The sequence below is a fragment of the Eutrema salsugineum genome, unplaced genomic scaffold, assembly GCF_000478725.1.
Source record: "Eutrema salsugineum unplaced genomic scaffold, Eutsalg1_0 scaffold_12, whole genome shotgun sequence".
NCBI classification, from domain to species: Eukaryota; Viridiplantae; Streptophyta; class Magnoliopsida; order Brassicales; family Brassicaceae; genus Eutrema; species Eutrema salsugineum.
In genome coordinates, this window is record NW_006256895.1 from 7,599,525 (window position 1) to 7,623,089 (window position 23,565).

The following is a 23,565-nucleotide window of genomic DNA, read 5'->3' on the forward strand; positions in this document are numbered from 1 at the left end:
AAGTGGCAAAGTCCAGCTACCGTTATTGAAAGCTCCCCCAAAAACGTTGTTACAGCTATTGTATAATCGCAATTACACGAGGAAGCACTTCCGTGAATTTATAAGGGCATATAATATGATATTTTCGTTTACGTCACTTGGTGGAAAGGTTGACAATATGGTAAACAACGGTAATGGTCCGTATCTATTCTAAATGTGTGGTGAAAATTATCATTTGATTGGAGATATGTTACCAGCACCTGGCAAGCAACCAAACTTCCTACAATTATATATCCATGATACCATCAACGAAGTTACAAATAGGATGCATGCTTATGTGTAATCTTCAATTTTTATATATAATGTTATTGTTTATCTATATCATTAAAAGTATTTTATTTTTATAAATAATAATAGATCCAAAACGATTGTTCAGGGATGTCGGTAATTTGTGTAAGCTGAGAGGAGATATCGTGAAGCTTCTGAAGAAGATGTTAGATGATCATAATCCTCATGTTAAAGCCTTAAGAACTGCACGCGAACGATTTGTGGGGAATCAAAATTCTAAAGGTTTTAAGTTGGTTCTTGCTAGTGGCCGAACTACAGATGGTCGAACGCATAACTTACCTACTGAGACGATGTGGCGGCTTTGGTACCTGGTGATTTCAATATGCTAACAGAAAAAAGAGACATCGTTATTCAAAGCAAGTCTGGAGGTTTATACCGAATAAGTGAGTTGCATCCGGATTATTTACCTTTCCAGTCCATTATTATTTCCGTATGGTGAAGATGGTTTTAGATTAGGTATCGATATTGGCTTTGTTGATACATCTGGAAGAAAACGGAAAACCGTGACAATGCGCGAGTTTTTCGCATTTCGCATTCAAGACAGGCATGGAGAATCCCCAATCATTATGATGTCTGGGAGATTGTATCAACAGTTTCTGGTTGACGCATATACAATGGTAGAATCAAATAGGCTTCGTTATATATGGCATAATCAAACGAAGCTAAGGTGTGACAACTTTGATAAGATTGAACAAGCTGGTGAACGTGGCAATAATGATCTTTCTGGTCAAGGAAAAAAGGTGCTTATACCTGCTTCATTCACTGGAAGTAAGAGATTCATGAGGAAACATGATCTAGACGCGATGGCAACATGCAAGTACTACGTATACCCGGATTTTTTCATAACAATTACTTGCAATCCAAAGTGGCCTGAGATAACGAGATTTTTGCAAAAACATGATCTAAAGATCGAGGATCGACCAGATATTTGTTGCAGGATTTTTAAAATGAAGCTCGATAATTTAGTAAATTATCTAACGAAAGACCACGTTATTGGCCATGTTAATTCAGGTATGTCAAAAATATTAAATATAAGTAAAGAGTCATAATATATAAATCGTGTCAAGTTATACTTTAAGTATAGATACTAATTCAATTTATTACATATATTTTAAACTTATTTATATTTGTTTTATTTCTATTTCAGCAATGTATACCATTGAATTCCAAAAAAGAGGATTGCCACATGCCCACATGGTTGTTTTTTTGAAACCCGAATCCAAACTACCAACAGGCGAGGACATAGATAGATTTATATCAGCGGAGATACCGGACAAAGACTTGGATCCAGTTTTGTACGAAATTATTGGAGACTTGATGATATGTGGACCATGCGGTGATGACAATCCAAAAAATGTCTGTATGCATGAGAAAAGGTGTACAAAATTCTTTCCTAAGCCTACTGGATCAGTTACTAAAATTGATGATGATGGCTTCCCCATCTATAGGCGTCGTATAGATCAAAGAACCATTCTCAAGAGGGGTATTTTGTGTGATAAACGACATGTTGTCCCATATAATCCAAATCTCTTAAAGCGTTTTCAGGCACATGTTAACATTGAGTGGTGCAATCAAACCCGGTCTATAAAGTACATATTCAAATATATAAACAAAGGCCCAGATTACATTATAGCAGCGATCGAGGATGAAGACGGTAAACCGTTATATCCCAAGATGAGGTTGAGCAACATTACAATTGCAGGTAACTTTCCAAAACTAATTATTAAGATTTGATCACTTTAATAATTACTTAAGTGTAATTAAAAAAAAAAATTTATTTCTATTTTATTTGCTCATTCTTAGGTACATTTCACCATATGAATCTTCATGGAGGCTTCTAAAGATTCCTATACAGTACCGAACCACGACAGTAGTGCAACTTTCGTTTCATTTGCCTGGTAAACAAATGTGTATATATCACGAAGGAGAGAGTGTTGACCAAGTGTTAAACAAAGCATCGGTAGGGCAGTCACAATTTCTAGCGTGGATGGAGGCAAACAACGAATATGCCTTGGCAAAGACGCAAACATATGCTGATTTCCCAACCAAATTCGTTTGGGTCTCAAAGCAGCGGAAATGGAAAATACGAAAACAAGGTTTTGCCATAGGCAGGCTGGTGTATGTCTCACCTTCAGTTGAAGACGCATATCATTTGAGAATTCTTCTTAATATAGTAAAGGGCCCTGAGAGTTTCGATTACTCAAAAAAGGTTAATGGTGTTATATACGACGATAAAGACGCATGTTTCTTTTGAAGATGCAAGTTTCTTTTCGAGAAGCATGCTTTGCGCTTGGTTTTTTAGACGACGATAAAGAATACATCGAAGGAATTAAAGAGGCCAGTCTTTGGGGAACTGGAATGTTTCTTCGTAAGCTTTTTGCTATAATGCTTCTTTCGAGTAGTGTAGCAGTTCCGATCAACGTCTGGAATGCTACTTGGGAAATATTAACTGAGGATTTCTTATATCATAAAAGGCGTGAAGAGAATGACCCAGGTATGATGGATTCGAAATAATAAACTATTTTACAAGAATCACATTATCTTAGTTGCTAACATACTTATTGGTTTACTAGGTTTGGTGTTGACTGAAGCCCAGTATAAGAATCTTGGTTTGCTGGAAATAGAGAGGTATATGTGCAGAAACGGTCATTCATTATCCGACTATAAAGGAGAGATGCCAGTCCCTGATGATATTGGAAAGTATAAGAAATCAAATCATCTAATCTGGGACGAGAAATCATACGATCGTGCAAAACTTGCAAACGATCATGTCAAGTTGTTTTCAACAATAACCAATGAACAGAAGGATATCTACAATGATATAATGGATGCAGTTACAAGAGGTATCCGTGGGATGTTTTTTGTTTATGGATACGGTGGGACAGGTAAAACGTACCTATGGAGGCTTTTAGGCGCTGCTCTTCGTTCTCAAGGAAAAATAGTTCTCAATGTTGCATCAAGTGGCATTGCAGCATTGTTATTAGAGGGAGGAAGAACAGCGCATTCTCGGTTTGGAATACCCATGGTTGTGAACGAGTATAGATTCTGTAATGTGAGTTCTGGATCACACCAAGCAGAGTTGATTGAAGCAGCCGATCTTATTATATGGGATGAGGCTCCGATGATGAGCAAGCATTGTTTTGAGACACTAGATCGGACTATGCGAGATATATTAAAGTGTGATAAGGTATTTGGTGGAAAGGTCGTTGTTTTGGGTGGTGACTTTTGACAAATACTTGCCGTTGATGTCGGAGGCAACATCTCAGAGACTATATTGGCAACTGTGAATTCGTCTCATATTTGGTCTGATTGCAAAGTTCTGCAGCTAAAGACAAATATGAGACTGCTTCGTGGCGATAATGATTTCATTAATCAAGAAATTGAAGAATTTGCCAAGTGGATCTTGGATATTGGTGATGGAAAACTAAATATTCATGATACCATAGAAGATGAATTAGAAATTCCAGCGGATTTTCTGATAAGCGGAGAAGGTGATCCTGTGAAGAGAATAGTCTCGGAGATTTATGGTCAATCTTACACAACCACACGTGATCCAGTTTTTTTCAGGAAAGGGCAATACTCAGTCCACGGAATCAGGATGTCGATGTTATCAATGAATTCATGCTATCAGAACTCACAGGTCTTTGTTATATGATTTCTCACAACTCCTTTTAATACGTATTTATATTATAAAATATATCAGTACTAAAATAGTTTGAAATGTTTTGATTAGTGAGGAACATGAATACCTTAGTGCCGATAGCATTGATACTTCAAACACAAGCAAAATGGACGAAGTCGTCTATACACAGGAGTACCTTAATAGTATAAAGGTAACGGGGCTGCCAAATCATTCTCTCAAGTTAAAGATAGGAGCTCCAATAATGTTGCTTAGAAATATTGATCCTAAGGGTGGTTTGTGTAATGGTACGAGGTTGCTTATTACTCGGTTAGCTAGGCATGTAATCGAGGCAAGCCATATCACCGGGAAGAAAATAGAAAAAACGGTTATCATACCTAGAATGTTTGTGTCACCACTAGAAGCGAGGTTTATTTTTAGAATGCGCCGGAGGCAGTTTCCCATTACCATAGCTTTTGCTATGACTATAAACAAAAGTCAGGGTCAGACTCTACAAAAGGTGGGATTATATTTACCAAAGCCAGTATTCTCTCATGGTCAAGTCGTCGTGTCTAGGGTTACAACACGTCAAGGGTTGAAGATTCTTATTACAGATAAGAATGGCAAAGCACAAAAGAAGATAATGAATGTTGTTTACAAAGACGTGTTTGAAAACATTTATAGAAATTCGCGTTTGATTTGAATAGGTTGTTTTGTTTGCTAGTAAAAGTATGTTTTAGATTACATTCGATATTAGTTATGAGATTTTGGTAGTCATTGGTATTTTTAAACTGTTTTATCTTTTGAATTTTCTTATATTAAACTGTTTTATCTTTTGGATTTTCTTATATTATGACTTAGTGTTAATTATGACAACGTTTTAAATAGCTCTGTTTGTTTGAACTCAAACATTAGTAAATGATCAGTTGTTATAATATGATTTTTTAAGTATATAGATTTAACATTATAAAAATCAAATTTATAAGCTTCCAAATATGGTTTGAATATTACATTTTAAATGCAAAAAACTTTTCTAAATGTGGTTTGAATATTACATTTTTAAACTCAAAAAACTTTGGAAGATCATCAGCCCGCGCAGGACGAGGGCCAGCCACCTAGTTAGAGTAATATGTATGCTTTAAGTTGTCACTCTTGATTGTATATATTATATATTGTTAACTAAATATGACTTTTTAATTTAGGTTTATGGAGTATTTCCAGTCTTTTAGTGATATCCAGGATTCAGAAACACAAACACCAGATGATATAACTTATGATTCTCCTCCTACACTTGCTCAAAATTGCAAAAGCTTCAAATGGAATGTAAAAGTCATAGGTAATGTAAATAGATTCTATAAATATATTATGCTGATTTGACTTATCTTAGACTAATAAGCTTCTCATAATGTCTATAATTATTAACAAGATCCGGCTGGGAACATAGAAGGAAAACTGGTGTCAGCTAGAGATGTTTGGAAATTGCAAAATTGCAAAGTAATAGTACAGTTCGATGGAAATAGCGATCAACCTGTTGAAGATTCTGGAGGTTTACTTGGATCATGGTTGGGTCAATTAAGTAACGATGTGAATTTGTTACCTATTGACTACACTGAATGGAGATTGGTTGGTGACAACACAAAAGATAAGGTGTGGGATGTAATTCAGGTATATCCATGTATTTTTACAAATAGTGTTAAAACGTTTTGGATACTTGGAGATATTAACTCACAAAATAGAAATATTTTTATTTTTAAAAGAATAAATTTATTTTTCAACACTTTAATTATTGATCTGAATAAGGCTGATAAGCGATATATAAACTATACCCAAGAATACAGTTTTATCTCAAATAAATACAATCGATAAGTGTACATTAATTGACATTCCATGATACAAAATGATGCACTTAAATATTTAAAAAAAACACAATAAATATTTGTATATATATAAACTAATATTTTTTGATATTAAAAACATAATTAATTTGGATTTTTTTATTTTTACTCATAAAAAACAGAATTACTTTGGATGTTTTTAGTACTTATGGATTATTGTTAAAAAAAATAAAAATATTATACATATGCTTTGTAAAACTTAAAAATAATTGATTATTTTTGAATATATTATTATCAACTATATACATCATGAAAAACTACATTATTAATTGTTAAACTGCTTCTTTTTAACTATTTTATGTGGTTTTGCTTGTACATTTGTAAAATAACTCAAATATTCGTGTAGTTTTATTTGAGTTACGAGAAATACTAATTTCTTTATCAATAATTTATTATGACAGCAAATTATTCTCGGCACATGGAGTTATTGGCTCAAAAGATACATTACTGATGTTGTAAACTTGTAGGCAAAATTTTGGTTTGATAACCCAACGACAAGAAGGAAGTATGTGATGAGTGTTCTAGGGAGCAGATGCAACAATTTCAAAGCACGTATTTGGAGAGATTACAAACGGGATGATCAGACTGAAACGATGCAAAATCGACCCAATAATGTTCCTGAAAGTCAATGGCGTAATTTTGTATGCTTACGGTTCACTGAAAGGAGGAATGTATAGGTTATTTACTAGATAGACTGTTATATAATATATCAAATATATGTAAATTTTTATTCTTGAACTTTTAAAAAATGCAAGAACGGAATACAAAGAATCAAAAGGAGAACACTATGCCTCATTTGTGTGGAAGAAAGAGTTTTGGAAGGAAAAGACGTGAGATTGTAAGTAAAAAAACTATATTGTATGTCTCATACATGAGAATTAAATCTAATTATGTATATGATTTTTGCATGTACCAGACAATCAAGACGGAAAAAACACCAAGTGGAGCTGAATTCTTCGTTGCAACTCGTACGAAATCTGATGGAAGCTTTGTATCAGAGGAAGCTAAAACACGTGGGGTTTGTTCAATTCTTAATTGATTCATTTCTACTTTGATAAATTTTCTTTTGATTATGCTGAATATTATACTTTAATTCACTTTTAGGAAGCACTTACAACATTGTTAACTCAAAATCCATCAAGACAAGTCACAGCCAATGTTATAGCTAGTTTAGATGATGAATATGCCCAAGTGTTTGGTCCAGAACAGCCAGGACGAATACGTTGTGTCGGACGTGGATCCACACCTTCAAAGTTATTTGGTAAAACTACTCTAGTAACACCAGAGATAGAAAATTCTGAAGCCTATATTTGAATGAAGACACATATGAAAGGACTAGAAGAAATAAATAAATCTATGAGTATGTTCATTCAACAGATACTTGCTGCTCAATCTGGCGAACATGTATGTTGATCATTTGTAATTTATATTGTATTCATATAATCTATAATTAAAAAAGAAAACTGATATTTTAAAGTGTTTATTTAGGCATCAATTGCATTGACTGAAAATTTTATGGTTGCTTTCAAGAATTTAGCAAATCCTACCAACTCTCAAGAATTTAGCAAATCCTACCAATTCTCAGGTGAAATGTAATTCTATTTATAAATTTAATAGGTTTTAAATTTCAGATGATATTCTAATTAGTCTTATTTTGTTGTCTATTTTTAATCAGAAAATGGGAGATGATACCAACAGAAATTAGAAAGGTGGTGATTGAAGATTATAGTGGGCATCTTCAACATTAGTTTGGAACTTTTTATTTAATTAGTTTAATTATGTTTTTAAACAGTTTTTTTCATTTGGATGATGCAATTTATAAGCAATTTAGATTTTCATTGTGATTCAGTTATTAATATATTAATATGCAATTTAGATTTAAGTTTTTAATTAATTGATTGAATAATTTAATATTAATTTGTAAATATTTTTAAAATTTTTAAATTTATTTTTAATATCCTAAAATGACGTTTATGAATATATTAAATTAATGTCATTTTTCTATAAAATGATGCAAACCACAAAATGCTTATGCGTCGATTGTTATATGTGATATAACTATTACAATCATTTCTGTTAACTAATACTAATTTTAACATCAATTACACACAAATGATATAAATAATGACATCATTTGTTATAAGTGATACAATTGTTAGTATCAATTATTAACAAACGATATATCATTTGACATTATTTTTGTTAACCATAACAAATAATAGCATCAATTACACACAAATGATATAAATATTGACATCATTTGTTATAAGTGATACAGTTGTTAGCATCATTTATTATCAAATGATATATCATTTGACATCAGTTATTATAACAGTAACAAATATTAGCATCGATTATATTAAATGATGTAAGTATTAACACCATTTTCTTTCAAATGATACATAGTAACATCGATTCTAAAAATCGATGTAAAAAATTATATAACTGATGCAAACTATTTGCATCACCACTTTCAGAATCACTTATTTAAATGATGCAAAATTCTTTTACATCATTTAAAACTGATGCATATATAAAAAATAAATGATGTAAAACACTCTTTTTTTGTAGTGTACAGATTAAAAAATAATTTATTTTAGAAATTGTTATAAATTCGATGTAATAATACATTGTCAAAATTTACGATGAACCGAAATTTTACGACGATTTAACGTCAAAATAAAAAAAATTAATATTTTTGGTATTTATAAAATCGGAAAACTGTTATAATATCGATGTAAAAGTTACATCGATTTTATGACGATTTATTTCCATCAATATTACGACGAATTTCAGTTGTCCTTAATTTTACATCGAGTTTACGACGATTTCTGTACTGTAACACTTAGTTTCCGACGAAATAAAATTATAGAAATCGTCCGAATTTTTTTTACATCAAATAAGTCTGTTGTAAAAAGTCTGTTTTTTTTTTTTTTTTTTTTTTTTTTTAGTGTAATCTGTAAATGGCTTATTAGACAAGAGATCATTATACAACGCTCAAGTAGTCCTTTAAGGTTGCATAATCGTATTGCAGCAAAAGGCTAATTGGTCGGCCATTATCTCCCCATGGTTTTACTTATCGTTATTATGTCCATGGGTCTTTCGCTTTTTTTTTTTTTGTCAACACCCTTCATAGGTACATTATTTAGTCAATTCTTGCATTCGTTTTAGATAGTTTTGACTCTTTAACTTGCATTTTCATTGCTCTCTTGAGCAATTGATAACACCATGTGTTTAACCAATTTCACTAAAGTTTTCTTATGCTTTTAGAAGTTTTTGATTCAGTTTTAAGTGTTTTTATAACGGTTTTGGTATATTTATTGTTTCAGGACTCTTTTCAGGCTAACAAAAAAATTTGTAAATTGATGAAAAATCAGATTTTCAGCTCAGCTTCAAACCTTCAAAATTCAGCTTTAAATGATGGTTTTTCACTGTCTGATCCAGCCCAAATTTGAAGACAATAAAGAGGAACCAGCTAGATTTCTATTAATTTGATATGAGGACGATCCAACGGTTCAATCAAAAATTATATCAAGATCAAGAAGTCCAATCAAGCAGCCCGACGAGCCTCCGATTCGGGGCCCAAACCACTCTGACCGGTCCTCGAGCACCCCCACCCATTGCCTAGCTAAAAACATCATGAAAGCCCATTTTTAGGCCCGTTCGATTTTCATCTGATCTCACATTCAAGGAAATTCTTTGTCCGATCAGAAGAGACCTGAAGCACTATAAAATATATGTCTTTATGAACCCTAGATGTGGCATGCTTTATGTTCTATTATTCTTTTTGGTCATCAAAGTCTTTGTTTTTAATTTTTTGTTTAGGGAGATAGAGATTTCTCTTGAACCTTTCTTGTTTCTTTCTAATTTATTCGATTATGCATTCATCATCTTTGTTTAAGGGATCCATCAATGGGGAGTCCATGTTCAATTAAGTTTACATGTTTTTCTTAGCCAAGTTCTAGATCTCTTTTCTTCTAAGTTTGTTCATACTGCCTGAGGTTAGCGTCACGAACTAAAAACTGATATTAGGAGTAATGAACCCACGACAGCGCTGTATATGTTTACCAGATCTAGCTTTAGAAGAGCAATAGTGCTATAAGAGACCAAAGCTACTTATAGGGCATTGTGAGCATAAATGAAAGTTGTGTTATACTGCATGATCTTCCTCGCAGTCAGAGACAAAAGCTACTGATCGAGTTGAGAGTGATTGGTTGATTGGTTTTGCGACAACAGGCTAGTCATACATCCATGATTTCGAGTTCCCAGAGTTTGGTAGAATCGAGTTTTTAGAGCTTTTGATTCATGCATGAATCGAACATCCCCTAAGATAATCTTGTTGGCCCAACATTCGTTTTTAATTGCCTACATCAATTTTTATTTATTTGTTTTTCCTTTTTTTGCATCTTTACAATTCTCACACACAAAAACCCTATAAAAACTGTATTAGTCTTATAACCCGTTTACTAATTCTCTGCCTGGAGTTTCTGTAGAAAAGACACCTCACCCTAAGATCAACACCCTAAGTACTACATCTGATGTGTACTTACAGATAGCTAGGGTTTATAAATTTAAAACTCAAGCCGTGAATCGACCCTCAGTGTTAGTGAATATAGGTGTTAATGAGTCTTAGGTTGGTCCTAGAGTATTTTGTTTCATCTTGGAGTCTTTTTTGGTACCTTTGGATGCTATGAAAACTAATGAAGACTGGAGGAAGGAAATGGACCAGATGAGGCTTGTTTGAGGCAATGAAGTTGGCCACGAGGAAGAGAAAGGTGCAAGGAAGGAGAAATGAGCAAGGAGAAGTCAGAGCAGAGGCTGGCATTGGCTATACGATCGATGCCAACTCCTCTGAGCCCAAGCCGCACTTCACATCTTAAGCCTGGCATCAGCAGACCACGTCCAATTTCATTACCTCCGAGCCAAGATGGCCAGCCCACATTAAGCAGCTGCATCAGACAACCTAATTTTCTAGGTATATCTTTTATCATTTCGTTGAACACTTTTCTCTGTTCAGAAAATTTGAGAGATTGTTAGAGATATTTTGAGTTAATTCAATATCTTTTTATTTAATTAATCTATCTTCTTTAATCATGATCCTTAACACTTCTTCTATGGGATTTGTTGGGGTTTTCATAATTAGGTTGTAGACCTTTTGTGATCCAGGGGATGGGGTAGGTGATCTGAGGGTTGATCTATGATGTTTAGGGTTTAGATATATGCTTCCCTTCTCTGTTTAGTGTTCTTAATGCTAGATTAACTTAAATCAAGTTGATCTAGATCATACAAAATTTCATGCACTGAAGATGTTTGATGAAATTCTCAAATGAATTTTTTAGAGAATTCACTTTCTTAGCCCATGGATATGGATGTCTAAGATGTATTTAGATTGTTTAATCTTGTTCTTAATGGTTGTTGAGTGTTTAGTTACAAATAAAAATTTGTTCTTGAATAGGTAATTAACAAAGTTATTAATTAATGTCATGGAAATGAAATAATCCTAATTAGTGAATAAGGTCTAAGGATTAACATTTGTTTAAGTGCTTGACCATCATAGCTTAGCTTAAAAATCACACAAGTCAATAACCCCATGTAAGGATCCATATTTGTTATTGCTATTAGACCTCAGTTAAGTTGCCAATTTGCTTTCTTGTCTTGTCATTAATATTCCTTTGATTTGAATGTTTAAGTTGCTAGTAGTTGCTTAAGTTCATGGTTTGCGTGTTCAGTTAAGATTTTCTTTAAATTTCATTTGGGGTGTTAGACAAATATTTCTTTGAATTTTCTATTAAAGAGTTTCATGCATTCTTAGTGTCTGATCTTAACGCATTTAGATTGATCCCTACAATGATATGAGTACACTTGGTTAGTTGATCTAGAAATTATCTTTTATCAACCCTCTTTCTTGTTTGTTATTGAGGGTTGCTTTTGTTACAGTACTCTGTAGGATTGCTTTTGTTACAGTGCTCTGTTTTTGAGACTGTAATCAGTTCAGCACGGTTACCTCTGGGATTTCTTTCATCTAGTAACTCAATTTTCTGGTATCCTTGTCTTGATTACCTTCGAAAAAGGTTCCTTCGATTTAAGAAAACATATAGTTCCTTAACATGAGCATGTGACATGTTTGAGTTGACTTTGAATTGATTGAGCCAGCTCAGTGCATTCTAAGGACCTCAAATAGAGTTGAAGTAACCTATTTATTGTCGTCAAAGGCAAAGTAAACCTATTAAGTTACGTCATTAAAAGGGTTACGTACTATATACATTATATATATATATATATATATTATAAAAGAGTTGATTAACTATTTAATCTTTTAATTTTTTTTTTATTTTTATTTAAAAATAATATTACATGACAGATATTCTTTGGCTAAAATAAGAGGGACATCTTTTACTGATGCATGGGTTAAATCCAAATTGGCCTACCACCTAGTAAAAAAATCCAAGATTAAGCAATGATTAATTTTTGATATTTTTAATATCTTTTTAACATACTAATCTATTATAATTTATAATTATAATATTATGGTCAAGAGTAGATAAAACACATAACATATATTAAGTATAATATATTATAATTTTCACTGATAAATATTTTATATATAAAACTTGGTCAACTCTCTCCAGTTAAGTGACATGTCAGCATTGAATAGAGTTCCACTCATCCCCTTTAAATATGAATAAAATAAATAATTAATCAAATTTAAAGTAAACATATTAAAACACATTAAAAAAACATAAATAAACATTAAATATATATTTATATTAAAATGAAATTTAAATATAATTTAAATAAATAAGAACTTATAAATATTATATAATACAAACCTTTTTAAATGCACATTTTTATTTTTTTCAAATGATTTAAATTTCGTTTTTAAATTAAAAATATAATTAAATTTTAATGCAACTGACAAAAATTATGAGACTGAATAAGTTAAAAAGTTTCAAATAATTTTATATAAAACTTCAACTAATAAAATTATAAAACACAAAGAATATTTAATAAATAATTAAAAAGATAAAAGTTATTAAAAATAATAATAAAAATAAAGGTATTGAAATGTCATATATTTTTTTTTCAAAATATAAAAAGATGGAATCAATAATATATATATATATATAACCAAAAAAATTCAAAATGATAAATTAAGTATATTAACAAGTATTAAATTAGTAAGATTTACAAGAATAAGAAGAATATAAGGATCGAAGAACAAATAAATATTTCTCTCTGATATTCAACATATATTTTTAAGTGAATTATTCTGTTTTTATAGAAAAACTAAAATACTAGATTTTTTAGTTGCTTATTATCTTGGGAGAAAAATTAGACTATTAGACAGAATTAGTATAGAAAAAATTACAAATAATATATCATTAAGAAGAAATAAAAAAATATAAATATGTTAAAAAAATATTAATAGTAAACATAAAATTTAATACAAAATTATTTAAAATATAAATTAAAATAGACCCGCGAATATGTGCGGATTCTCTCGTATTGAATATAAGTTGAACTCATCAAATTAATCGTTTTAGGCGGAGATTAATCGGTCTTAGTGCGAATTAATTGGATATTCTATATTTATTGATCTGTTTATCCATGAATTGCCATGGTTTATATTTTACCACGGTTTAAATCCACGACTAGTGGCCAATTTTTAGAATAGGGATAAAATGTCATATTGTTTTTTTTTAGCACTAATACGCATTATATATAGACGTCACACACAATTTTTTTATCTAACCCTTTCAAAACATATACTAAAAAAACCGCAAGAAAACTCTTTCGATGGCGGATTCAAGCTTTTCCCCCCTTCCTCTTTACGAAAGGATTTCATACAAAAGCTATGTTCGAAGAGCTTTGAATCTCACTGTTCTCGGCTTTCTCTTTTCTCTTCTCTTGTACCGGATTCTATATATGAACCAAAACGACATCGCTTGGGTCATGGCTTTCCTCTATGAATTTTGTTTCTTTTTCACGTGGCTGCTTATTACCAACATAACATGGAGTCCTGCTGAATATAAACCTTATCCAGATAGACTTGATGAAAGGTACCTTTTTCATGTGGAGGCAATTTTATGTAAAATCTTCTACCTAGCTTTTAGTTAAAAGCATATATTCTTTACAAATTTGTAAGTCATCGTAAGCTGCTACCTAGCTGTAAGCTGACCTCTCAGGAAATACTATTCATTTTTATGTTTAAATTGAGTAGTAAACATTTCGAGAATAATCTTTTTATAAAATGCCTGTAATAATTGATTTCAGGGTTCATGACCTTCCTTCGGTGGATATGTTTGTACCCACGGCAGATCCGGTCAGGGAGCCGCCGCTTATTGTTGTGAACACTGTGCTCTCACTGTTAGCTGTGAACTATCCGGCGAACAAACTAGCTTGTTATGTGTCGGATGATGGATGCTCACCTCTCACTTACTTCTCTCTCAAGGAAGCTTGCAAGTTCGCCAAGATTTGGGTTCCTTTCTGCAAGAAATACAACGTTAGAGTTAGAGCTCCGTTTATATATTTCTTGAACCCCGTGGTTTCATCAGAGGATCCTGAATTCACTAAAGACTGGGAAATGACGAAGGTAACGAATTCAATTGTTTCTTTTTGAAAATTTTCGTTGTGTGTTTAATTATGTTAACAGATTAGACTAAGTTAACAAGAAAAAAATACCATGTGTATTAAACTAATATGTTGTTGCACCCAAAAAAAAAAACTATCATGTTAATACTTTTTAGAGAGGACACAGCAGTGTAGTTAGTTTGTTTAATCAATCATAACTCAAAATTAACCAAAATGAAAAATATATCTAAAATTGCAGAAGAAAAGATTAAAAGCAAAATAAAGAAAGGCTGTTTCCTATGCAAGTTTTTTTTTTACACTTTGAAATTGTTTGACAAACAAAAAATAAAACTATTGTGCTCTGACCAACATAAACACAACCTAATAAACTACAGACATATATATTGTTTTACTTCATTGGAAATACTCGAGGCAACAATCAATAGTGTTTAAGCTGCATACTTTAATAGTACAGTAACATGTTATATAAAAAAATAACACGTTACAGAGAAACATCATGTTTCCATAACAGTTAAGTGAAGAGTACTATAAGAATAATGAAATATTGATTATTTTTTATTGCCATTTACTTCATTTGTTTTGCCTATTTACTATTTACCTATTTTTTATCCCAAATCTTCTTATTAAACTAGTAGACTCCGAAGACTCCAACCAATAACCACATATTTTGAATCTATGTTCTTGACTTTTCATGTTAGTGAATCTTTCTTAAAATTGTAAATTGAATTGATTTAAAGATGGAGTACGAGAAGATAAGCCAGATAGTTGAAGATGCCACCGGAGATTCCCATTGGTTTGATGCAGACGATGATTTTGAAGCTTTCTCAAACACAAAACCAAATGATCATTCAACTATTGTTAAGGTAATTACCATTTACCAAAGTAATTTTTAATCAAACTAATGTCATTCACATTAGAAAAACTATCAAACAGGTTCCCTATAGCAGTTATATTAATTTTAGTTATATATTGCACTTTGTACATGTGTATGTGAAGGTGATATTCGAGAATAAGGGTGGTGTGGGAGACGAGAAAGAGGTCCCTCATTTAGTTTACATTTCAAGAGAGAAAAGACCAAACTATGTTCATCATTACAAAGCTGGAGCCTTGAACTTTCTGGTTAACGATTTTTCTACACATCGCTCATTTTTTATTCATAGTTTTAAAGTAACTGTTTTGTGTTAATCTGGTATTAAATAATCCCAGACACTTCTATAGTAATATATATATAAGGTTCATTAGCCGCCAGATTACTTATTGTTAAATGATTTTGAGTCAGAAACTCTTGAATCCTAAAATGATATCATAGCTCCTTATTGACCCGATGAATGGCTTCCCACGTTGCAAGTGGAAGGTCTCGTAGTAGTATTCCAGAGATGATGGGTTAGTCTCGTCCTCATCTCGGAAAGGCCTATATATCTCACAATGAAAATTGATTTTAAATTCAAAATCCATAATTCCTAGAACCATGTTGATTAATTGTCATCATTTCGTTATAAAATTATTAAAATAGGAATTAACCACATGTATATATATATATGTCTATGTAATGGAAGGTAAAATAGTAAGAATATATGAAGTATACCTCTAGACATAATATTCCATGTGATATGCCTGCAATCACTTTTTATATTTAGTAAGGTGAAATCCCGCTTTGATTGTTGAAAGATCTATTTGTTGATAAAACCATAGATATTAAAAATAAATAATAATGGTGACATTTCTTTGGAAGCTGAGATCCCATAATGTAATTTAAACTTATTATCATTGGCCAATGAATGATCCATTACAATTTTATCAGTCTTATAACAACAAAATTTGAGATCTACAATGACATATGATCATTTGACCAGGTAAGAGTGACGGGGTTGATGACAAATGCACCATACATGCTGAATGTAGACTGTGACATGTATGCAAATGAAGCAGATGTCGTGCGACAAGCAATGTGTATATTTTTGCAAGAATCGATGAATCCAAACCATATTGCTTTTGTTCAACACTCTGCAAATTTCAGGGACTCTAAGGCTGATGAATTCAACATCTTTCCTTCAGTGCGATTTCTTCCTTACTTTTTATATATAGTTTGGATTATTTTGATGTTAAAAAACCTGTACATGTACTTAATTTTTGCTTTTTTAATAAAACTTTAAATTTTGGAAATTAGTATATGGAACGGGGCGTCGCGGGGATTCAAGGAGCGATATACACAGGGTCGGGTTGCTTTCACACTAGAAAAATTATGTACGGCTTAACACCGGATGATTTAGAAGATGATGGAAGTCTTTCTTCAGTTGCCACAAGTAAGTACTGTGCATAATCATAAGAGATTGTTGTTATATCACACTTTCATATGTTTCTTCAAAAATATTATTTAAAGAAAAGTTTCGTGCATATACTAAACAACAACAACAAAAAAAGATTAATGTTGGGATTACAACTCGAAAGGTTAGGAAATCATAATGTATTATCAAATGCATTACTCAGTATAGTACTTTCCATCTTTATTTCGTCAAGCGTTTAAGGCAAGTAGATGGGAAGCATTTGTAATATTTACTAGATTCTAACCCAGCCATGGGTGGCCAGGGGTAATATTAAAGAAAATGTATATTTGGGGTTTGAAAAAATTGTTTCTATAGTCGAAGGATGTTGAATAATTGTTTGTTTGATGACTTTGGTCACTCATATAAAGGACATGTGAATTTTCGGACATCGATTGGTTTGAAATGTAAAGAAAGCAATTGAGATAGCATAATAGAAATATATATTATAAAGTTATAACTATTAAAACACATATAATATAAAAAAACCACTCATATTTTAAAAACTCAATACAATTTTGAAGTACATTAAAACATGATAAAATGATAAGTAGAAGAATGTATACTAATTTTTGAGGCTTTGACATTAATGGGTAGTATAACTAACATATAAGGCCCATAATCTCATAAATTTATAATAAACTCTTATAGAATTCTGATGGATTCGATGGTCCAAAAATGAAGTATGTAACACAATAATAAAACTTGTATCAGTAAACTGTATATTAATTATAATAAATTATAATAAACTGTATACTAATTAAACTATACCAGGTATTTAGGCTAACGACAAAAAATATATATATACTAAACACATCCAATTCAAACATGCATAAAAATTGATGAATAAAAAGACAGATTACTCAATAAATGTAAAACTTTTAGTTTTAAATCAATTCATACAAATACAGAGCATAAAAATAAATATTACAAAACCCTAAATATCTATAGATCAAATTAAATATGATTCATTGGAAGATGTTCTTACTTATCAAAAGTTGATCCAAAATTCATCTCTGGTAGAAACCTAAAATATTAATGTGAATACACCTTAGTATTGTAATTAGCCGTAAAACATCGTCACATATTTAAATCAATAATAATTTACTTGTTTCTGAATTCGATGGCTTCTTGTATTAGTGGATCTATTAAATATTGCGAACAACTTCTAATAGAATAAACATAAATCCGCCTATCATCTTGATCTACATATAATAAAATATTTCTTAGCAGTAACAATTAAATACATATTGTATATAAATACTACGGAATATATGTGATTATAATACTTAATTTATACTTACTTCTTCATTCCTTAATTTTCTAAAACCTAAGAACACATACAGAATGATAAGTTCTTTTATGCATCCACTGATCATTGAAATCTTGAGCAATATCACCAAATGCAACACAAGACATAATATACGCTCTAGTGCTCTACAATATGAACAATAAGTACTTGTTAAGCTAAAGTAAATACTCTAACAAGTATACATATGTAATTTCATAAGAACATAAAGTAAAACTTACTCTGCGTCCTCAATTTCATAACTTACTGTATACTGTCCTTGTTCAAATAAGAGATCTCATACGGCAGAGACAATTCCAACTAATTCTATATATGAATATATATATATATATATGGAAAATATTTATGTTAATTAGATGCTTTATTAAGTAGAATAAATAAGAATTTGTTTGAAATAAAATAGATAATTACCAGTTAATACAGCCGGGTCTGTCTTTCTTCTTAGGATATCTTCAAAATTTGTGGAATCCAGAAAGAAACGATCCGTCTTGGACTGAATATTTCTGATAATGGTCGAGTTCATTAGAAGAATATAGTATTTATTGCATGTAAGGCGCAGTATCTTCATTTATATGTACTTTGAAGCCAAAAAAATAACTTCCAATCACCTTGCCAAACATTATATTCATGATAACACACGTCTCTTGGTTGAATATGGGCCAATATCTTCAAACCCTTAAAGTATTAAAAATTACATAAAATCTAATTAGAACTGTTTTTTAAACAATTAAAAGTAACTAATAGACTGGTAAATGGCAGAATATGTAAGGGTTTTGATATATTATCACATAAAATAGATTATGAGTAAAATCGAAATTCTGAATATTTATTTTCTTATCCATCAGTATCATCTCAATACTATCACCTTCCCAAGATGGTTTTCTCTAAAGGCACAAAATTTTAACATCAGACGCCATCTCTATGAGATATAGATGTGTGCATTTTTGCAAAACATATACAAATGAAAAATAATATTAAATAGCACAAATTTAGTTTTAAACCTAACATATTAAGTTTAAAATTACAGAAATTGCAGAAATTTATTGTGTGAAAAGAGAAGTCTAAATTACTTATATACAACATTAAAACATATGTACCAAGTGACTAACTAATTGTAAAAATAGTATAGGTGCACCATCTCTGTTTTTCCAACAAACCAATGCATATTATTTGTATTATTTTTACAATTTTCCCATTTCTACATTTTTTATAGTTAGTTGGTTACTTCATACTATTTTTAAAAACCTCTCTATATTACTTATTTACATTTTCACGTTTTTGAAAAATGATCATGTTGATATTTCTTAAAGGGAAGATTTTGACGGACGACAATTTATCAAAAGTATTTGGACATTCTATAGAGATGACGAAATCAGTGGTCAGCGCATTACGAGGAAAATTAAATCGTCAGCATTCACTTACATACTCCTTAGAAGCGGCTAGAGAAGTTGGAAATTTGCATTATGAATACCAAACCAGCTGGGGAAAAACCGTAATTCTCTTCAAACTTTAACTATCCCAATCTAAAATCAAGCAACTTTATTTTACATAATAATATGATATGCATATTTTCTTATAACTCCAAGATATTTTAGGCGTTTGGTCAATAACGATCATTTTTAAAATATAAATCATGCAGATTGGTTGGTTATACGATTCAGTTTTAGAGGATGTGAACACGAGTATTGAAATCCATTCGAGAGGATGGACTAGCTCACTCATATCTTCGGATCCACCGGCGTTTATAGGCTGTACGCCACCGGTAGGATTAGAGGCTATGCTCCGCAAGCGGCGATGTTTCACGGGCGGGTTGGAGATTATCTTCAACAAACAAAGTCCATTAATCGGAATGTTTCACCAAAAAATAGAATTCCGACAGCGGTTGGCTTATCTTTCCATTTCCATGATGGGTCTAGGTTTCCTACCTGTGCTCTTTTATTGTCTCTTGCCTGCTTATTGCCTACTCAACAACTCTCCCTTATATCCAAAGGTGACTCTCTCTTTCTTTTCTTGATTAATATTATATGCCATCAACATAGATTTATTTATTTTCATCAATTAGTAAAATACTAATCTTTTAATATCTGTGAGTGCTGCTTTAGGGACTTCGTTTAGGTATAAATTTCACACTTTTGGGGATGCCATGTTTTTACACTCTACGGGGATTTACGAGCCCTGATTTTTCCGTACAACTATGGTGTGCAAACATTTGCGGTTCGTTATTCAGCATATTTGATATCACACTTAAGCTTCTCGGAATCTCGAAAACTGTGTTCAGAATCACCAAAAAGACTATGCCTGATATTAAGTTAGGGTCTAAAGACAGACAATCTCAACAAGAAGATGATGGTCAAAGCTCTGAAATCGACGGCTTGCTTTATCTGCCTGGCACATTTATTTTGTTGGTGAATCTAGCCGCTTTAGCTGATTATTTAGTGGGCCTACAACTATGGAGTCGCAGTGACGAAAGAGATGGTTCGGCTCTGGCAGAGGCATCTGGATGTACTTTTGTGGTTATGGTTTTCCTTCCATTACTAAAGAGTTTGTTTTATGACGGAAAAAGTGGTATCCCATCATCTACTCTTTATAAAGCTGCCTTTTTAGTCGTTTTTTTTGTTATTTTTTCTGTCGAAAAGTAGCAGCATATGGGTTTGCTATGCAACTAAACTATGTTTTATCTCATGACATTGTATCTATCAATATGTGATATTTAAGCAATTTCTTTTTAAAAATGTATATATATAATCGAGCGCATGGCATCAAAGCGTTATCAACATCTTTCCCAAAAAACTTCTCTTCGTGCTTTTCTTGTATCGGTTTCACTCTGATTCTCTCCAGCGATGCGGCACTGCGACAGGACCATCATCCTTTTATCCTGCGGTGCTTTACTTATGGAAGGGGTTTTTTTTTGGGTTAGTTTTGTTTGAATAAAATTTATAAGACCTTGTGGGCTTTATAAATATGTGTATGTGTGAATCAAAATGAAGCATTTGGACTAAGTAGAAGAGCCTTGTAAAAAAGGAAAGCCTTGTAAAAAAAAAAAAGCTCTATATAAAGAGAAAAACTTGTAAGAAGGAAATACCGGGAAAAAGCAGCTTATTCGTTCCTCAACTGTATGAAATGGACTGATTAGTGCCTGTATAATTTTGATATGCTCAAACATACCTGTACTATTAATAATTTGTAATCGTACCCGAACTCATTTTTCTTGGCCAAAACATGTATTGAATTTTTAACCGTTAGTCAACCCCGTCAAATTGTTAACGGAGCTAAGTCATCTGCCACGCTGGAATCCCAGATGGAACGTGTATATGATGGATATTTTTTTGTGTAAAACAAAAATATTTTTTTTTTGTTTTGTAAATTCCAGAATTCAAACCATGCACCTCTCCCCCAAGAAGCGTCTTTGTTTTTTTTTGAAGGTGCATGATTTGAATTAGGCTTCGAATCCTAGAATTTTCTTTTTTACAAAACGATGTTGTATTACATATATATGTCCAACGGAGATTCCAATATGGTAGGTAACTCAGCTCCATTAACAATTTGATGGGATTAACTAACAGTTAAAAAAAGTCAATGTATGTTTCGGCCAAAAGAAAATTGAGTTTGGGTACGAATATTCAAATTATTAATAGTTCAGGTATGTGTGGGCACAACAAGATTTTACAAGTACTAATTGGTACCATTTCATGCAGTTGAGACACAAATAAGCCGCTTTCCCAAAGAAAAGCCTTGTGAATATAAAAAGGAAAAGAAAGACATATAAAAAGTCCCACATTAGTAGTTGGAAATAATTTCTTCTATGTTCTTCTCCTAAATATTGGAGTGCCTTTCCTAAGAGAAAAATATCTATTTTAATCCAAAAAAATCATATCACACAGAAAATACAAAAGCAGTGGTTCCTTCAATTTTCTACCACTAAGAGTGAGTTTTTTTATTCGAGAGTATCGTAGTATTAGTTTGATAGATCCGTTATCGAGTGTTCGCGATATATGATTCAATGGTTGTATCCTGGGACTAATGAATTTATTGATTATTCCGCCGAACTAAGGGAGATTCTTTGAGTTAAAGAAAGAGAGTTATATTGCCATCACTATTTGGTTTTTATTCGTCTCTTTTACTGCGGTTTTTAAAACTTGTCTTTCCTTACGTTTATTAATATATTCGTACTGAAATCGTAATCCTGTCTTAAGTGCGAATTTTTGGTCTTACAATCTTAACTCAAAGAAATCTGGTTTCTGTTTTATAAACAGCAAACATATTTTAATCGCGAGTAAATAAACCTTTTCAAACAATTTCTGTACCTCTTGTGAGACGATAAAAACGTTCTTAAATGCTAGTCTAGCAAAAAGTTTTGTAGAGGCGATTATATTAAACGCTTTTCAACTGATTTTGAAACGGTTTTTAGGGTTTGTGAACATTTAATAAATGTGTCGGCAATCATTAATTGATTAGATGAACGCCCTGCGGAGGTTCCCTAAAATGATTATCAAACGCGTTTCTTAAACGTTTTGACGAACGCTCTGCGGAGGTTTGATTTGTAACGCGCTTTTAGGAGTTCTAATTGTTTTGATAGAAGTTTTTATTATGATTTAATTCTGTATCAAAATTAAAAAGTTTAATTTGGATTTTACTAATTGAAACTCTTGTGATTTAATTATCTTCTAATTAAATTGTTATTGATTGGCTGTTTTGCAGAATGACAACTGAGATGGACAACAAATCCAAAGAGGCTGGGAACACCGTCGAGACAGTCAAAGTTCCAGCAGCGAACCATTTCGCTACTCCTAAAAAGTTTGATGGAACAGCGTCTAATAGAGGAAGATGTTTTTCTATCTGACAACGTTGAATTTGAAAAAATAGACCTGCAAAGTGAAACCTGTTCTCCTATAAGATAATACTGATCTGCGTGTACTTGCGAGTGTTCAAGCTTGGGAGCATGGCGACATTTGTGCAAAGGCTACATTCAAAATAACCTTTATGATCCTTTGTTTGGTGTGTACGAAACACAGAAACTTCTAAGGAACTTTAGGATTACCTATACAATAAACATTGAGGATTCAAACTCACAGAAATTCACTTTTGCGAAATTTGAGCAGTACAAGATGGTGGATTCGACACCACTGATGGAGCAGGTCGGGGGCGGTGTATCAGGGATGCTGCATCATTGAGAAGCTTCCTCCAGGATGGACAGACTTCAAGAATTACTTCAAACTTAAGGAAAAGAAGATGAGCCTTGAGGACTTGATTGTCAGACTTCGTGTGGAATCGACAAATTGGGAACAGATTGGTGTTGGTGTACACAACATGAACATGGTTGAACACCAAAACAAAAAGTAAGGCAAGTGGCAGAACAAAGAACGCTTGGACAAAGGCATAGGGAAGCTGCCACCAAAGAACACCCAAAAGTTCAAGAACAAGAATGGTTAGAACGGTCAGACTTCTCAAAGGTTCTTGGGAACGTGTAACTTCTGCGGTAAGCAAGGGCACAAAGAATTTGAG

General features: G+C 32.0%; 3 protein-coding genes across 4 annotated transcripts; all 3 read left to right on the forward strand.

Annotated features, from left to right (window-relative positions):
* The first annotated feature begins 836 nt into the window (after nt 1–836).
* LOC112089161 lies at nt 837–3,982 on the forward strand. The gene is made up of 5 exons (XM_024160139.1): nt 837–1,144; nt 2,131–2,570; nt 2,630–2,821; nt 2,901–3,514; nt 3,653–3,982. Exons 1-5 carry the CDS (start codon nt 837–839, stop codon nt 3,980–3,982), a joined length of 1,884 nt encoding a protein of 627 aa, XP_024015907.1.
* Nucleotides 3,983–5,152: 1,170 nt separating this feature from the next.
* On the forward strand, nt 5,153–7,155 carry LOC112089162. Its single transcript, XM_024160140.1, has 6 exons — nt 5,153–5,282; nt 5,373–5,611; nt 6,309–6,510; nt 6,585–6,679; nt 6,758–6,859; nt 6,946–7,155. Exons 1-6 carry the CDS (start codon nt 5,153–5,155, stop codon nt 7,153–7,155), a joined length of 978 nt encoding a protein of 325 aa, XP_024015908.1.
* A 6,483-nt stretch (nt 7,156–13,638) lies between these two features.
* On the forward strand, nt 13,639–20,702 carry LOC18025590 (cellulose synthase-like protein B3). Of its 2 annotated transcripts, none has more exons than XM_024160290.1 (9): nt 13,639–13,901; nt 14,104–14,434; nt 15,171–15,296; nt 15,430–15,552; nt 16,287–16,487; nt 16,601–16,736; nt 19,374–19,555; nt 19,703–20,053; nt 20,166–20,702. In XM_024160290.1, exons 1-9 carry the CDS (start codon nt 13,639–13,641, stop codon nt 20,700–20,702), a joined length of 2,250 nt encoding a protein of 749 aa, XP_024016058.1. The 2 variants fall into 2 exon arrangements, with proteins under 2 accessions (XP_024016058.1, XP_006408795.1); XM_006408732.1 differs by having other exon boundaries at nt 14,116–14,434.
* Nucleotides 20,703–23,565: the final 2,863 nt, after the last annotated feature.

What these genes read in the sequence shown, in the direction of transcription:
- LOC112089161 (XM_024160139.1), top strand. Translation starts at nt 837, where the DNA reads ATGCGCGAGTTTTTCGCATTTCGCATTCAAGACAGGCATGGAGAATCC. An exon ending in ATACGACGATAAAGACGCAT is followed by an intron (nt 2,571 to 2,629) that starts GTTTCTTTTGAA and finishes TTGGTTTTTTAG; the next exon opens with ACGACGATAAAGAATACATC. An exon ending in GCGTGAAGAGAATGACCCAG is followed by an intron (nt 2,822 to 2,900) that starts GTATGATGGATT and finishes TTGGTTTACTAG; the next exon opens with GTTTGGTGTTGACTGAAGCC.
- LOC112089162 (XM_024160140.1), top strand. Translation starts at nt 5,153, where the DNA reads ATGGAGTATTTCCAGTCTTTTAGTGATATCCAGGATTCAGAAACACAA. An exon ending in ATGGAATGTAAAAGTCATAG is followed by an intron (nt 5,283 to 5,372) that starts GTAATGTAAATA and finishes ATTATTAACAAG; the next exon opens with ATCCGGCTGGGAACATAGAA. An exon ending in AGGAAGCTAAAACACGTGGG is followed by an intron (nt 6,860 to 6,945) that starts GTTTGTTCAATT and finishes ATTCACTTTTAG; the next exon opens with GAAGCACTTACAACATTGTT.
- LOC18025590 (XM_024160290.1), top strand. Translation starts at nt 13,639, where the DNA reads ATGGCGGATTCAAGCTTTTCCCCCCTTCCTCTTTACGAAAGGATTTCA. An exon ending in AAACCAGCTGGGGAAAAACC is followed by an intron (nt 19,556 to 19,702) that starts GTAATTCTCTTC and finishes TAAATCATGCAG; the next exon opens with ATTGGTTGGTTATACGATTC. An exon ending in ACTCTCCCTTATATCCAAAG is followed by an intron (nt 20,054 to 20,165) that starts GTGACTCTCTCT and finishes GTGCTGCTTTAG; the next exon opens with GGACTTCGTTTAGGTATAAA.